The sequence below is a fragment of the Heterodontus francisci genome, chromosome 17 (assembly GCF_036365525.1).
Source record: "Heterodontus francisci isolate sHetFra1 chromosome 17, sHetFra1.hap1, whole genome shotgun sequence".
Taxonomy (NCBI): Eukaryota; Metazoa; Chordata; class Chondrichthyes; order Heterodontiformes; family Heterodontidae; genus Heterodontus; species Heterodontus francisci.
The window spans coordinates 94032270-94048322 of NC_090387.1; the positions used below are offsets into that span (position 1 = coordinate 94032270).

At 49.5% G+C, this 16053-nt stretch overlaps 2 protein-coding genes across 4 annotated transcripts in view; both read left to right on the plus strand.

The window, feature by feature from the left end:
• The first annotated feature begins 741 nt into the window (after window positions 1-741).
• LOC137379291 (C-C motif chemokine 13-like) lies at window positions 742-2273 on the plus strand. The gene is made up of 3 exons (XM_068050023.1): window positions 742-1020; window positions 1734-1842; window positions 1943-2273. The coding sequence occupies exons 1-3, from the start codon at window positions 942-944 to the stop codon at window positions 2037-2039; spliced, it is 285 nt and encodes a 94-aa protein (XP_067906124.1). The 5' UTR covers window positions 742-941; the 3' UTR covers window positions 2040-2273.
• A 455-nt stretch (window positions 2274-2728) lies between these two features.
• Window positions 2729-16053, plus strand: part of LOC137379292 (C-C motif chemokine 18-like) — a 391661-nt gene continuing 378336 nt past the window's right edge. For 2 of the 3 annotated variants that reach the window (XR_010976788.1, XM_068050025.1), the window contains exon 1: window positions 2729-3135. Coding sequence is in view for 1 of the 3 variants with exons in the window: in XM_068050024.1 (XP_067906125.1) it covers window positions 3671-3690 (20 nt within the window). In the remaining 2 variants the exon portion in view is untranslated. Of the gene's footprint in view, window positions 3136-3622; window positions 3691-16053 lie in introns of those variants that run through there. The other variant, XM_068050024.1, reaches the window with a different exon arrangement.

A 16053-nucleotide genomic window follows, 5' to 3' on the forward strand; every position in this document is an offset into this window, starting at 1 on the left:
TCATCAACTCGGCACTTCTGGCTGAAGATTGTTGCAAATGCTTCAGCCTTATATTTTGCACTGATGTGCTGGGCTCCCCCATCATTGAGGATGGGAATATTTGTGGAGCCAACTCCTCTAGTTAGTTGTTTCATGGTTCACCACCATTCATGGCTAGATGTGGCAGGACTGCAGAGCTTAGATCTGATCCATTAGTTGTGGGATCGCTTAGCTCTGTTTTTATCGCATGTTGCTTACGCAGTTTGGCACACACGTAATCCTGAGTTGTAGCTTCACCAGGTTGACACCTCATTTTGAAGTATGCCTGGCGCTCCTCCTGGCATGCCCTCCTGCACCCTTCATTGAACCAGGGTTGGTCTCCTGGCTTGATGGTAATGGTAGAGTGGGGAATATGCCGGGCCATGAGGTTACAGATTGTGGTTGAGTACAATTCTGCTGCTGTTGATGGCCCACAGTGCCTCATGGATACCCAGTTTTGCATTGCTAGATCTATTCAAAATCTATCCCATTTAGCACAGTGGTAGTGGTGGGTATCCTCAAAGTGAAGACGGGACTTCATTGCCACAAGAACTGTGTGGTGGTCACTCCTACCAATACTGTCATGGGGAGGCAGTGGCACAGTGGTATTGTCACATGTCGGCCAGACCAGATAGTTGCGTGATTGCGTCAGGGAAATGAGCTGACACTGGCACTAAGAAACGCAGACAAAGAAGTTCCAGCCCATTCCATGCTACTTAACCCAAGAACTCCCATTCACAGAACAACATGTACTTCCCATTTCAGGAGAACTTTCATTGCTGGTGAATTGGTAAAGTTCCAGGGAGTCTCTGTATTGCTGAATCGGTGTGGTTTCACACTATATAAACCAGCAGGTAACAAGTCATTCCTCATCCTGTATTCACTCTTCAACACTGAGCATTTCCAACTTGGGAAAGGACAAGATGAAGACAGCTCTCTGTGTGGCTGCTGTTTTAGGAACACTGGTTATCTGCTCTATCCAGGATGCTGCTGCTGCACCAGGTAAGAAGAGAGAGACTTCCATATTTCCAATATTCTCCTAGAACCTGACAATCACCAAAACTGTTTAAAACATTTTCCAAACCCACTGCTGGGTTCTATCGACTGCTTGTGTTATTTATCAGTGCTAATGTAATTATTAATCTCACTCTGTTCAGAGGAAGCTGTGGACTGTGAAACAGCAATTACAATGGGAAGCAAAGCACAGAAGGAGGCCATTCAGCCCATTGTGCCTGTGCCAGCCCTTTGAAAGAGTGATTAAATTAGTCCCACTCCCCTGCTCTTTCCCCAAAACCCTGTACATTTTCCCATCTAGTATTTATCCAATTGCCGTTTGAATCTGCTTCCACCATCCAAACAGGCAGTGCATTCTAGATCACAACAACTCGCTGTGTAAAAAATTCTCTTCCTCTCCCCTCTGCCTCCAGAAGGAGCAGTTGAGGCAAATAGTATTGTCTTTAAAGAGAAGCCAGATAATCACATGAGGGAGTAAGGAATAGGAGGATATGTTGCTGGGCTGAGATGAAGTACAATGGAAGGAGGCTCGTCTGGAGTATAAACACCAGCAGAGAACATTTGGGCCGAATGGCCTGATTCTGTCTGTAGACTTGCTGTATTTCTATGCAGAAACATAGATGATAATGTTTCTCTCAGTGAGAATCTGCTGTTGATCCCCACCCGTGTTTAACTGTGTCCATTCCTCCCTTTCATTCTAGCTGGTGCTGTAACAATCGAATGCTGTGAGAAATTTAAGACCACTCGTATTCCTCACAAAAGGCTTGCAAGCTACAAGATAACAATTGGCTGCTCCACTCCCACCGTTATGTAAGTCTTTAAACATGTTTTATCTGAGTGTGTTTAAATTAAAAGTTTGGAGCTGGTGTCTCTGACTCTCTGATAATCACACCTCATTTCTCTGTTTCAGTTTTACAAACAAACAGAATCTGACAATTTGCACGAAAGCGACAGAGGAATGGGTTAAAATCGCAGTGGCATTTCTGGAAAAGGGCCTGAAGAATTGAAGAGAAGAAGGAATTGAAAGCACAGCACTTTTAAACCATTTAAAATACTTTGACTGTTGAAGTGGCACGATATTCTACTGGATTGGAGACAGAATGTGGAAGGTGTTTCAGGAGTTGCTCCACAAACTGATTCTCTGATCACTTCCAATGTTCCAGTTTCTGTGATAATTAATACTAAAGATTCTTAATGGTAACTAATGTTCCCTGTGTAAATTACAATCATCAAAACTGACTGAAATAAGATGGTACAACTGGGAGACAGGGTGTGGGTGGGACAGACACTGGGAGACAGGGTGGGGATGGGACAGACACTGGGATTCACCGACTCCGATTCCATTGATAATCTCAGTGTTTTTAGTATTTGCGCCCATCATTTCCCTCACTGTTTTGCTGATTTCTATGAAATTAAACTGTGACGGTGAAATAAAGGATATTTTTGAGGAATGTTCCTGTTGTTGTCCTGTCTCTCACCAGCTTCCTTCTACATTTTTATTAAGCAGACAAACAGGTTAGAATTTCCTCACAGCTTTTATCTTCGTGTTCTTGATCACTTTCCATTCATATATTTACACAGTGTGAGCTGATTGGCCATGGCAGGGTGGATGGTCAGAAGGGAACTATACTGCTTTAGATACATTTACAGACCATGTGATTTTCGGCAGCGTGTTCTTGCGCTAAGTATCTTGTTAGATTGCCACGGTGGATACGGAGCTGAAACTCTGATTTAGCCCTTGGTTAGCCAAAGACACCACCTTGGTAAAGCAGTTGAAGCCAGTGCTGGCAGTGGTCGTCTGGGGGACTGTTTAACAGCTGATTGCCACTTTAAATGCCTGCTGGCGATGATTGAGGAGACTACACAGTATGAAGGTTGCTAACTCCTGTCCGAAGGCCCTCTTCTCACAGCAGCCAGCTGTCTCAGTGTAAACACAGTGTCGACTTCAAGCGCTATTTAACGGGATTCTCACCATTTCCTGTTCATTGCTGCTGGAGCTGTGAAGAGGACAACTGAAACATATCGGGAGACTTTCTGGGATAATTTGTCGAGACTTCACCAGCATTTATTCCACAATTCCTCTGAGGAATTCACCTAAAAAGAGTGAGTGCTGTGCTACTCCACTTCATTGGACATTTTACAGGAGTCACGAGGGGAAAGGGGGTGTTTAGTCACGGGCAGGAGGGCAAGAAGGCATCATTCGGCCCCTGTGGGTACAGGATATCCCTCCCTTGTCTGAACATCTTCCTCTGGGTCATTTAGCACAGCAGCCATTCAGTGCCTGTTTTGGCCTTAATAACCCCCTTATTATTTACAGCATCTCTGGATAGAGAATCCCTCTCTGTCTGTCTGGGGGGCCTCCTGGTCCCCTGTGGATAGAGAATCCCTCTCCTCCTGTCCATCTCCAGTACTGCATCAAAGAGCCTTGATGCTCTCTCTGCCCTATTGCACCATTTTTTTGGTATTATTCCTACTCGGACACTCTTTCCCTCCACTTCTAGCACCTGCTGCAGTCAGAAGGCAGCTCCCCTTTAAGAGCTACACGCTGGCTTTAAGCCTCTCACCATTTTGCCACCCTTTTTAGGTGTGCAGTCACTCAGCAGTGTGCAGAAGGCTGCAGTCATTGTAACGAGCAGGCATGAGAAGAAATGGGTGCAGGTGAGAAACGTAGCCCACTTAATAATAATTTACACCAAGTCAAACTCTGAAGAAGTAAATTTATTTAACGGTCTTGCAAGATCGGGTGTCCTACAATCAGGCACACCCATCAACATATTCAGTTCATGTTTATACAATACAAATCCATTTGTCCACGCCTTTATTTTACATTATTGGTTATAACTTATTATGACACTAACCTATCCTATGGTTGCTACAGTCTCCTCCTCTGTTTACTTCTCCCCCTACTCTAACTTTCTAACCCCTGACTCTTGTTTTTGTTTTACCTTATTTGGCTCTCCATTCTTTTGCAAGCCTCCTGTGTGTGTGTTAACTTGCAGCTGTCAGCCTTTATCTTAGTGGGGCAGTTTCTCATTCACTACATCCTTTGTTCTAACTCTTGCTGTTTTTCTTTTCTCTGCATAAGTACAATTTTTAACTGCTGTACTGTCTCAAGGTCTTTACTCACATACCCTTATCAGTTCCCTTGTTCAGTGATTTCATTATGTTGTGTAGAAATGACTTCTTGGTAATTTTCCACAAGCTGTAGAAACAACATTTCAGTATTTCCTATTCTCACAATTCCCCCTTTTCTTTTAATTAATCCTTGTTGTTTTCTACATACTGAGGAGGGGTCTCATATGTCCTCTCAAATCCTCTGAGCATTATTTCAGCCGCCTTCTCAATGTCTGTACTCCCGTTGATACTATCCATTCTGTCATTTGGTTTCGGGCCTTGAATTTATCAGGTACCCCTCTTGGGACCCCTATGGAATCCAAGTAAACCTGGTCGTCAAAAGAGTTCGCTATCGCTTCCCTTTTACCCCTTTCCCTCGTTATTATCTTTTGTTTCTCAAATGCCAAGGTGAATGGTATTGCCAATTGAACAATTGCGCACGTCCCCTTCCACTGGGAGGGTAAGGTCTGTCTCAGGATTTTTCCTCCACAATACCACCATAAATCCGCTCTGGGGACATTCAATGATGAGTAGTTCCCTCCCCTGACTCTTCCAGTTACGTCCTCAGTCTCTATGCATGACTTCAACTCTCCCATATTTCTGGTTAGCTCCGCACCGTGTCGACTTACGCATGATGTGTGATTCACACTGGTGGCTAAAAATGAAGGGGGAGTCCTTGAATCTTTTTTCTCTAGGGGAGGGAACATTAATGACAAGGATATGCAAGTTTTGAATACCCCAAGCCGTCTTATCCTGATATAGGGCTAACATGCATTCCATGCCCTTTCGGTCACGCTCCCACCCCAGCGGGAAAGGTACTACTTGAGCTATCGGTCTACCAAATGCACAAGCATAGCAATTGTTTTTGTTCAAACTTTTTACAGTATATTTTATCCATTCTACCCAGGCATTTGTGTCCCTGTAACTGGTTTCTATCTCAATTGTCTTTCTCAAGTCTTTTACCTCTATTATTTTTACTATGTTAGGATCGTTATGAGAGGCCCCTTTTAGTTTGTTAGATGGTTTACCAGTCTTATCTATTGTTACCTGAAAACAACATTTTAATTCACCTTTCTTTTTCCCTTCTCTAACTGTTACTCCAAACACCTCGTTGTCTAATTGGAAGTGGGTAGTTTTGATTTGTCGTTCTTCTGTTATTGAGCCATTCCGATGGCGTTGGATGGATATTCCACCAGTTGTTTCTGTCCACTCGGTTCTTTTTATTGTCAAATATATATAGGGTTGCATTCCTTATCTGGACAATCTGGGCCTGGTTTTATGGGGCTCTGGTGAATGGATATAATCGGTGGGAGTGGGTCTCCTGTTAGTAGTCCATCCCCATAATAATGGAGGGACTCCACATGATAATTTCTTTGGTTATGTATGCCCCCACATGGGATTAGGAAACATAAGTCTACTTCTACCACCTGAGGGTCCTGGCTCTTGGGGATTTCTGTGTACCGTTGTCCCCGTCAGTTCCGTCCCACATTGTTATTTTTCCCATTACTGGGATGACTAATACTGCATACAAAAACATCCAACCCGTTTTAATCTGGTTCTGATTTCCTGGCTACTTTTGAAAAGAAAGAGAGAGAGAGAGAAAGAGAAAAGACACACAATACTACAGACAGTATTTCCGCTCTCGCGCCGCTATATAAAAAAAGTTTGTTACTCAAAGTCTTTTTAGCTTTAGTTTCAATGGTTCTTCTGTTAATTCGGTTGTCCAAGTTCCTCCCTCGGCCGGGGTTTGTACCGGCCCCTTGATTCTTGTGTAGTGGGTCCAACCTCTTTCTGCCATTCTTATGGCTGTTTCAGTGGTTAGGAGAGTCTGGTATGGTCCTTCCCAGTTCGGTTGTAGTTTAGTCTCTTTCCACGATTTCACCAGAACCCAATCTCCTGGTTGGATCTTGTGCACTGCAAATTCGAGAGGTGGGGTCTGTGCTAACAGGCCTTGCTTCCTGAGGAATGACAATGAGGAAGACAACGCCAGTATATAGTTCTTTAGAAACGAATCTTTAGTTTCTAAGGTTGGCATCTCGCCCCTGGTTCCCATATAGGGTAATCCGAATAGCATTTCATAGGGTGACAGTCCCACATCTTTTCTAGGGGCTGTCCGAATTCTGAGTATCGCTATAGGTAAACATTTTGTCCAGGGTAACCTTGTTTCAAGTACCAGTTTGGACAGGTGTTTCTTTAAGGTCTGATTCATTCTTTCCACCCGCCCTGAAGAGGGAGGGTGCCAAGGGGTATGGAAGTCCCATTGGATTCCCAATCCCCTAACTATTTCTTGTAATAGCTTCGAGGTAAAATGACTTCCTTGGTCTGAATCTATGTTTTCTACAATTCCGTATCGGGGAATTATTTGTTCCAATATTACTTTAGAAGCTCCTCCGGATGTAGCTGCAGTCATGGGATAAGCTTCCACCCACCCTGTCAAATGGTCTACTAAAACTAGAATGTATTTCAGTTTCCCTACTGGGGTTAATTCGGTAAAATCTACCTGTATACTTTGGAATGGTCTCAGACTCGGTTGTCTCCCTCCCAACACTCTTTTTCTCAAAGACTGTTTGTTTATCTTTTTGCAAATTAAACATCCTTCGCAAACCTGTTTGGCAATAGTATAAATCCCTTTACATCCATATTTTCTTAAAACCAAATCGCACATTGCTTGGGTTCCCCAATGACTTCCTTGGTGTAGATTAGTCATTATTTCCCTCAAGATGGGTTTATTCACTACTTCCCCACCATCAGGTAGGATCCATTTCCCGCTAGTTATCTCGTGGACCCCCCCCCCCCCCCCCACTTCACTAATTCCTCTTTCTGAGCTTCTGTAAAAATAGGGTTTACTGAGGGTCCGATTAAAGCTGGGGTTAGGATGTTTATTGGTATTGGCTGAGGGTTCAAAGCCACTTCCTTTGCTATTTCATCTGCCAATCGGTTCCCTTTTGCTTCAAATGTTTCATTTTTCTGGTGCCCATTTATATGGACCACTGCAATTTCTTTTGGCAATAATAAGTTACTCAAGACTTGTTCTACCAGCTCCTCATGGGCCAATTCTTTTCCTCTACTGTTTATCAGACCCCTTTCCTGCCAGATTTTTCCAAACGTATGTACCACTCCAAACGCATATTTGGAATCAGTATATATCGTTCCTTCTCTCCTTTCCAGATTTTTAAGAGCCTGATTTAGAGCATATAGTTCACAAGTTTGGGCAGACCAGGTATTGGGCAATCTGTCTGCTTCAATTACGCTATTTTCTTTCCCATCTATTATAGCGTACCCATTATGTTTCTTTCCGTGTATTACTCGGGAGGATCCGTCTATGAACAAACGATATCCTGCATGAAGGGGAATGTCTCTCAAGTCCTCTCTAACCTTTGTCTGGTATTCTACAATATCTAAACATTGATGCTCAATGTCTTGGCATCCCCCTTCTTCTCTCCAGAAGAAGGTGGCTGGATTTAGACAGGAGTCTGTTACAATTGTCAAGTCATCTTTTTCCAACAGGATTGCCTCGTATTTTAGGATCCTTGAGTCGGTCAGCCAACGTCCCGCTTTCTGACTCAATATCGTTCTCACCTGGTGAGGAGTACTCACTACCAGGGCTCCTCCAAAGGTCAATTTTCTACTTTCTTCGACCAACAGTGCTGTGGCTGCCACAGCTTGCACACACTCTGGCCATCCCTTTTAACTATTTCATTGTGGTTTCTGCCACTTAAAATCAAAGCTCAGCAAAGCTACTATTCCTAACTTGGCTATATTTCCCATTAAGCATAGTGCCATGCCTTTCTGCTCACTTCCACATTCCCCCCTTTTATCATTCTATGATAACCTTCTCTCTACTGATCAACTTATATATGATTATATATATTCACTAGGATTATGTGGATCTATTTACTCAAATAACATTTAAACAGTATAATATAAAAGCAAATATAAAAAACTCAGCAACTGCTGAATCAGAAGGGTAGGCTGAGCCACCCTCTAACAAGGGGGTGTGTATTAGCCTGGTCGGTATGTTTTTCATTCTAACTTTTCCCTAGGATTGTCATGTCTGGGTGATAAGAAGAGTGCTGTTGAAGTACAATGTCTCTCTCTCTCTCTCTCTCGCTGTACCAGCTGCAAGGCCAAGTTGCCTCTGCAGCCCTGAAGTTATGAAGTCATTTCTGATAAGCTGTCCCTAGATCATATTTGGGTCTTTTTCTCCTTGGTTTTTGACTCTAAAACCCAATACTCCAACATCCGTCCCAATGGACTTTCTGGAGGGATGTTGCCGGCAGACTTTCCTTGTCTCCCATCGTCTTCCTTTTTAGACGATTTATTTCCCATGGTCTACAGTATTCACCTCCTAACTGAAGGGTCTTGTACCCTACGGTATTCACCTCCTAGCTGAAGGGTCTTATACCTTACGGTACTCACCTCCTAGTTGAAGGGTCTTATACCCCACAGTATTCACCTCCTAACTGAAGGGTCTTATACCCTACGGTATTCACCTCCTAGCTGAAGGGTCTTATACCTTACGGTACTCACCTCCTAACTGAAGGGTCTTATACCATACAGTACTCACCTCCTAGCTGAAGGGTCTTATACTGCAGAACTGTAAAATTCACTCCTCAAGGACTTTACAATTAGTACTTAGAAGGTCTTATCCCACAGTTAACCAGTATTCACCTCCTAACTGAAGGGTCTTATACCCCACAGTATTCACCTCCTAACTGAAGGGTCTTATACCTTACGGTACTCACCTCCTAGCTGAAGGGTCTTATATCATACAGTACTCACCTCCTAGCTGAAGGGTCTTATACTGCAGGACTGTAAAATTCACTCCTCAAGGACTTTTGGTACTTAGAAGGTCTTATCCTACAGTTAACCATAAGTCACCAAGATAATACTTAAAAGTCGTTTTTCTTACCTTGGTCCGTGCACGGAGTTGCCTGACTTCACGTGTGTACCTGCCGCACTAAATACTCGTTCAGAGTGACTTCCCTAGGATCGTTTTCAGTCGATTACCCGGGTCCGCTACCGACGAGAGAAACGAGACCGTTTTTAAATTAACGGGACGCGTCTTCTCGTCTGTCGTCGGCCGCGGTCCCGGCAATGATGAAGAGATTCTGGACGAGCCCCCAATTGTGAGAAACGTAGCCCACTTAATAATAATTTACACCAAGTCAAACTCTGAAGAAGTAAGTTTATTTAACGTTCTTGCAAGATCGGGTGTCCTACAAGCAGGCACACCGATCAACATATTCAGTTCATGTTTATACAATACAAATCCATTTGTCCACGCCTTTATTTTACATTATTGGTTATAACGTATTATGACACTAACCTATCCTATGGTTGCTACAGTCTCCTCCTCTGTTTACTTCTCCCCCTACTTTAACTTTCTAGCCCCTCTTGTTTTTGTTTTTCCTTATCTGGCTCTCCATTCTTTTGCAAGCCTCCTGTGTGTGTGTTAACTTGCAGCTGTCAGCCTATATCTTAGTGGGGCAGTTTCTCATTTGTTCTAACTCTTGCTGTTTTTCTTTTCTCTGCATAAGCACAATTTTTAACTGCTGTACTGTCTCAAGGTCTTTACTCACATACCCTTATCAGTTCCCTTTTTCAGTGATTTTATTATTGTTGTGTAGAAATGACTTCTTGGTAATTTTCCACAAGCTGTAGAAACAACATTTCAGTATTTCTTATTCTCACAGTTATTCACCCGTTTTCAGCCTTTATCGAACTTGGTGCCATGAGAGACAGTAATCTGGGACAAAATTAATGTCACTTGAAACAACCTGGGTCAGTTAATGACAGCCAGCATGGATTTGTTAAAGAAAGGGAAATAGTGTTTTACCAATTCTTGAATGAGTTTGAATTTTTAGATGGGCGAACGTTGGCGCAGTGGTTAGCACTGCAGCCTCACATCACCAGCGCTCCGGGTTCAGTTCTGGGCGCTGGCTCTGCGGAGTTTGCAAGTTCTCCCTGTGACTGCGTGGGTTTCTGCCGGGTGTTCCGGTTTCCTCCCACAGCCAAAGACTTACAGGTTGATGGGTAAATTGGCCATTGTAAATTGCCCCTAGTGTAGGTAGGTGGTAGGGGAATGGTGGGGATGTGGTAGGGAATATGGGATTAATGTAGGATTAGTATAAATGGGTGGCTGTTGGTCAGCACAGACTTGGTGGGCTGAAGGGCCTGTTTCAGTGCTGTATCTCTCTATGAGGTAACAGAGTGTTGATGAGGATAATGCTGTTGCTGTATACGTGAACTTTCAAAAGGTATTTGATAAAATGCCACATAATATAATTCTGAGCAAAATTAAAGCCCATGAAATGAGAAGAAGGTCAGAAAGCAGAGAGTGTTTCTCAGACTAGAGGGAGGTATACTGGAGTCAGCATCAGATTAATATATATTAATAGCCCGGTCTTAGAAATAAATACAGGGTCCAATGTCAAAGATTTCAAACTCAGAAAATTAGTCAGGGATAATTAATAATAATATTGTCAGGAGACGGACACGAGTGCCTGTAGTCAAAATTTTGAGGGCCTGGTAATTTTAAATGTCTTGTCTTTAAATGTTTTAAACACAAGTGTAACAGCTTGGAGCTGGACAATAATTAAGGGTAAAAGGAATTACAAAACCTCGGGGCCTACCTCTGAGAGCCCGCCTTCAGCCGAACCTCCGTCCAATCGGAGCGTGGGGAAGGCGGGACTCGCTGTGAAGACTGTCAATCGGCGGGTGCTGACCAATGGGAGCGGAGCAAGAGGCGGTGCTAGTCGAGCTGTCAACCAGGGGGTGTTGACCAATGGGAGCAGGGCAGGAGGCGGTGCTAGTCGAGCTGTCAACCAGGGGATGTTGACCAATGGGAGCGGGGCAGGAGGCGGTGCTAGTAGAGCTGTCAACCAGGAGGTGTTGACCAATGGGAGCGGGGTAGGAGGCGGTGCTAGTGGAGCTGTCAACCAGGGGGTGTTGACCAATGGGAGCGGGGCAGGGGGCGGTGCTAGTGGAGCTGTCAACCAGAGGGTGTTGACCAATGGGAGCGGGGCAGGGGGCGGTGCTTGTGGAGATGTCAACCAGGGGGTGTTGACCAATGGGAGCGGGGCAGGGGGCGGTGCTAGTGGAGCTGTCAACCAGGGATTGTTGACCAATGGGAGCGGGGCAGGGGGCGGTGCTTGTGGATATGTCAACCAGGGATTGTTGACCAATGGGAGCGGGGCAGGGGGCGGTGCTTGTGGTGATGTCAACCAGGGGGTGTTGACCAATGGGAGCGGGGCAGGGGGCGGTGCTTGTGGAGATGTCAACCAGGGGGTGTTGACCAATGGGAGCGGGGCAGGGGGCGGTGCTTGTGGAGCTGTCAACCAGGGATTGTTGACCAATGGGAGCGGGGCAGGGGGCGGTGCTTGTGGAGCTGTCAACCAGGGATTGTTGACCAATGGGAGCGGGGCAGGGGGCGGTGCTTGTGGAGATGTCAACCAGGGGGTGTTGACCAATGGGAGCGGGGCAGGGGGCGGTGCTAGTGGAGCTGTCAACCAGGGATTGTTGACCAATGGGAGCGGGGCAGGGGGCGGTGCTTGTGGAGATGTCAACCAGGGGGTGTTGACCAATGGGAGCGGGGCAGGGGGCGGTGCTTGTGGAGCTGTCAGTTGATCGGAGAGCCCACAGCAAAGCAAAGGGAGAACTGCAAAGGGAAGACTTGTTTGAGACGGAGTAAGCTTTTTGCTTTCGGCGGACAGTCCACTTTCCCACTTCTCCAGATGCCCTGGTTTCTCTCAGAGTGCGGGGACGACGCCAAGCGGCAATGTGTTTCCACTCCTGGTGCATGCAGTGGGGGAGAGGAGGAGGGGGAGAGAGAGTGAGTGGGGGAGGGGGAGAGTGGGGGAGGGGGAGAGTGAGGGAGGAGGAGAGAGGGGGTGAGGGGAGAGAGAGTGAGTGGGGGAGGAGGAGAGTGAGGGAGGAGGAGAGAGGGGGTGAGGGGAGAGAGAGTGAGTGGGGGAGGAGGAGAGTGAGGGAGGAGGAGAGAGGGGGTGAGGGGAGAGAGAGTGAGTGGGGGAGGAGAGTGAGGGAGGAGGAGAGAGGGGGTGAGGGGAGAGAGAGTGAGTGAGAGAGGGGGAGGGACAGGGTGAGCAGGGGAGAAACAGAGTGAGGAGGTGGAGGGGGAGGAGTGGGGAGGCTGAGGATGGGAGAGGCTGAGGATGAGAGAGGGGGTGAGGAGGGACAGGGAGTGAGGGGGGAGTCGCGAGTGAGGGGCAGTAGAAGGTGAGGGTGAGGGTGAGGGGCAGAGTGAGAGAGAGAGCGAAGGAGAAGGCGAGGGTGAGGGGCAGAAGGGGGAGAGTGAGGGGGAGGGAGAGAGTGAGGGGAGAGGGGGAGAGTGAGGGGGAGGGAGAGAGTGAGGGGGAGGGAGAGAGTGAGGGGGAGGGAGAGAGTGAGGGGAGAGGGGGAGAGTGTGAGGAGGGCTGAGGATGAGGAAGGGAGAGAGAGAGAGGGTGAAGAAGGCAGAGGGAGAGAGAGAGGGTGAGGAGGGGGGAGAGAAAGTGAGGAGGGGAGAGGAAGAGAGAGGGTGAGGAGGGGAGAGGGTGAGGGTGAGGAAGGGAGAGGGAGAGTGAAACGGTGAGGAAGGGAGAGGGAGAGTGAGAGGGTGAGGAGGGAAGAAGGCGAGCGAGAGGGTGAGGAGGGGGGAGAGAAAGTGAGGAGGGGAGAGGAAGAGAGAGGGTGAGGAGAGGGTGAGGAGGGGAGAGGGTGAGGGTGAGGAAGGGAGAGGGAGAGTGAAACGGTGAGGAAGGGAGAGTGAGAGGGTGAGGAAGGGAGAGGGAGAGTGAGTGGGTGAGGAAAGGAGAGTGAGTGAGGAAAGGAGAGTGAGTGAGGAAAGGAGAGTGAGTGGGTGAGGAAGGGAGAGTAAGTGGGTGAGGAAGGGAGAGTAAGTGGGTGAGGAAGGGAGCGGGAGGAGGTGAGGAGGGGGAGAGGGAGAAGGTGAGGAGGGGGAGAGGGAGAAGGTGAGGAGGGGGAGAGGGAGAAGGTGAGGAGGGGGAGAGGGTGAGGAAGGGAGAGGGAGAGTGAAACGGTGAGGAAGGGAGAGTGAGACAGTGAGGGAGGGAGAGGGAAAGTGAGACGGCGAGGAAGGGAAAGTGAGTGGGTGAGGAAAGGAGAGTGAGTGGGTGAGGAAAGGAGAGTGAGTGGGTAAGGAATGGAGAGTGAGTGGGTGAGGAATGGAGAGTGAGTGGGTGAGGAATGGAGAGTGAGTGGGTGAGGAAGGGAGAGGGTGAGGAAGGGAGGAGGGGGAGAGGGAGAAGGTGAGGAGGGGGGAGAGGGAGAGGGCGAGGAGGGGGGAGAGGGAGAGGGCGAGGAGGGGGGAGAGGGAGAGGGCGAGGAGGGGGGAGAGGGTGAGGAGGAGAGAGAGGGTGAGGGTGAGGAAGGGAGAGGGATAGGCTGAGGAAGGGAGAGGGAGAGGCTGAGGAAGGGAGTGGGTGAGGAAGGGAGAGTGAGTGGGTGAGGAAGGGAGAGTGAGTGGGTGAGGAAGTAGAGTGAGTGGGTAGGAAAGGAGAGTGAGTGGGTGAGGAGGGGAGAGGGAGAAGGTGAGGAGGGGAGAGGGAGAAGGTGAGGAGGGGAGAGGGAGAGGGCGAGGAGGGGGGGAGAGGGTGTGGAAGGGGGAGGGGTGAGGGATGGTGAGGAGAGAGAGAGGTTGAGGAGGGGAGAGGGAGGGAGAGAGAGAGGGTGAGGAGGGGGAGGGAGAGGGTGAGGAAGGGAGAGGGTGAGGTGGGGAGAGAGAGAGAGGTTGAGAAGGGGAGATGGAGAGCGAGCGAGGTTAAGGAGGGGAGAGGGTGAGGAGGGGAGAAAGAGAGGGTGAGGAGGGGAGGCGGAGCGAGGGTGAGGAAGGGAGAGGGAGAGTGGGTGAGGAAGGGAGAGGGAGAGTGGGTGATTAAGGGAGAGGAAGAGGGAGGGTGAGGAAGGGAGAGTGTGAGGAAGGGAGAGTGTGAGGAAGGGTGAGGAGGGGCGGGGGTGAGGAAGGGAGAGGGTGAGGAAGGGAGAGGGTGAGGTGGAGAGAGAGAGAGGGTGAGGAAGGGAGAGGGAGGGTGAGATGGTGAGGAAGGGAGAGGGAGAGTGAGACGGCGAGGAAGGGAGAGTGAGAGGGTGAAGAATGGAGAGTGAGTGGGTGAGGAAAGGAGAGTGAGTGGGTGAGGAAGGGAGAAGGTGAGGAGGGGAGAGGGAGAAGGTGTGGAGGGGAGAGGGAGAAGGTGAGGAGGGAGAGAGGGTGAGGAGGGGGAGAGGGCGAGGAGGGGGGAGGGAGAGGCTGAGGAAGGGAGTGGGTGAGGAGGAGAGTGAGGGTGAGGAAGGGAGAGGCATAGGAAGGGAGAGGGAGAGGCTGAGGAAGGGAGAGCGAGTGGGTGAGGAAGTCAAGGGAGAGCGAGCGAGGTTAAGGAGGGGAGAGGGTGAGGAGGGGAGAAAGAGAGGGTGAGGAGGGGAGACGGAGCGAGGGTGAGGAAGGGAGACGGAGAGTGGGTGAGGAAGGGAGAGGGAGAGTGGGTGATGAAGGGAGAGGCTGAGGAAGAGGGAGGGTGAGGAAGGGAGAGAGCGAGGGTGAGGAAGGGAGAGAGAGAGGGTAGGGAAGGAGTGGGTGAGGAGGGGTGGGGGTGAGGGAGAGGGTGAGGAAGGGTGAGGAGGGGCGGGGGTGAGGAAGGGAGAGGGTGAGGAGGGGAGAGGGTGAGGAGGGGAGAGGGAGGGAGGGAGAGAGGGAGGGAGAGGGTGAGGAGGGGAGAGGGAGAGAGAGAGGTTGAGGAGGGGAGGGGAGAGGGAGAGAGAGGGTGAGGAAGGGAGAGGGAGAGAGAGAGGTTGAGGAGGGGAGAGGGAGGGAGGGAGAGAGAGAGGGTGAGGAGGGGAGAGGGAGAGAGACAGGTTGAGGAGGGGAGAGGGTGAGGAAGGGAGAGAGAGAGGGTGAGGGAAGGAGAGAGAGAGGGTGAGGGAAGGAGAGGGTGAGGAGGGGCGGGGTTGAGGAAGGGAGAGGGTGAGGAGGGGAGAGGGTGAGGAAGGGAGCGGGTGAGGAAGGGAGAGGGAGAGTGGGTGATTAAGGGAGAGGAAGAGGGAGGGTGAGGAAGGGAGAGTGTGAGGAAGGGAGAGTGTGAGGAAGGGTGAGGAGGGGCGGGGGTGAGGAAGGGAGAGGGTGAGGAAGGGAGAGGGTGAGGTGGGGAGAGAGAGAGGGTGAGGAAGGGAGAGGGAGGGTGAGATGGTGAGGAAGGGAGAGGGAGAGTGAGACGGCGAGGAAGGGAGAGTGAGTGGGTGAAGAATGGAGAGTGAGTGGGTGAGGAAAGGAGAGTGAGTGGGTGAGGAAGGGAGAAGGTGAGGAGGGGAGAGGGAGAAGGTGTGGAGGGGAGAGGGAGAAGGTGTGGAGGGGAGAGGGAGAGAGAGAGGTTGAGGAGGGGAGAGGGAGGGAGGGAGAGAGAGAGGGTGAGGAGGGGAGAGGGAGAGAGACAGGTTGAGGAGGGGAGAGGGTGAGGAAGGGAGAGAGAGAGGGTGAGGGAAGGAGAGAGAGAGGGTGAGGGAAGGAGAGGGTGAGGAGGGGCGGGGTTGAGGAAGGGAGAGGGTGAGGAGGGGAGAGGGTGAGGAAGGGAGCGGGTGAGGAAGGGAGAGAGACAGAGAGGTTGAGGAGGGGAGAGGGTGAGGAGGGGGAGGGAGAGGGTGAGGAGGGGAGAGGGTGAGGAGGGGGAGGGAGAGGGTGAGGAGGGGAGAGGGAGAGAGAGAGGTTGAGGAGGGGCAGCGTGAGGAGGGGAGAGGGTGAGGAAGGGAGAGAGAGAGGGTGAGGGAAGGAGAGGGTGAGGAAGGGTGGCGGTGACGTAGTGGTATTGTCAGTAGACTAGTAACCCAGAGACCCAGGGTATTGCTCTGGGGACATGGGTTCAATTCCCACCACAGCAGAAGATGGACTTTGAATTCAAT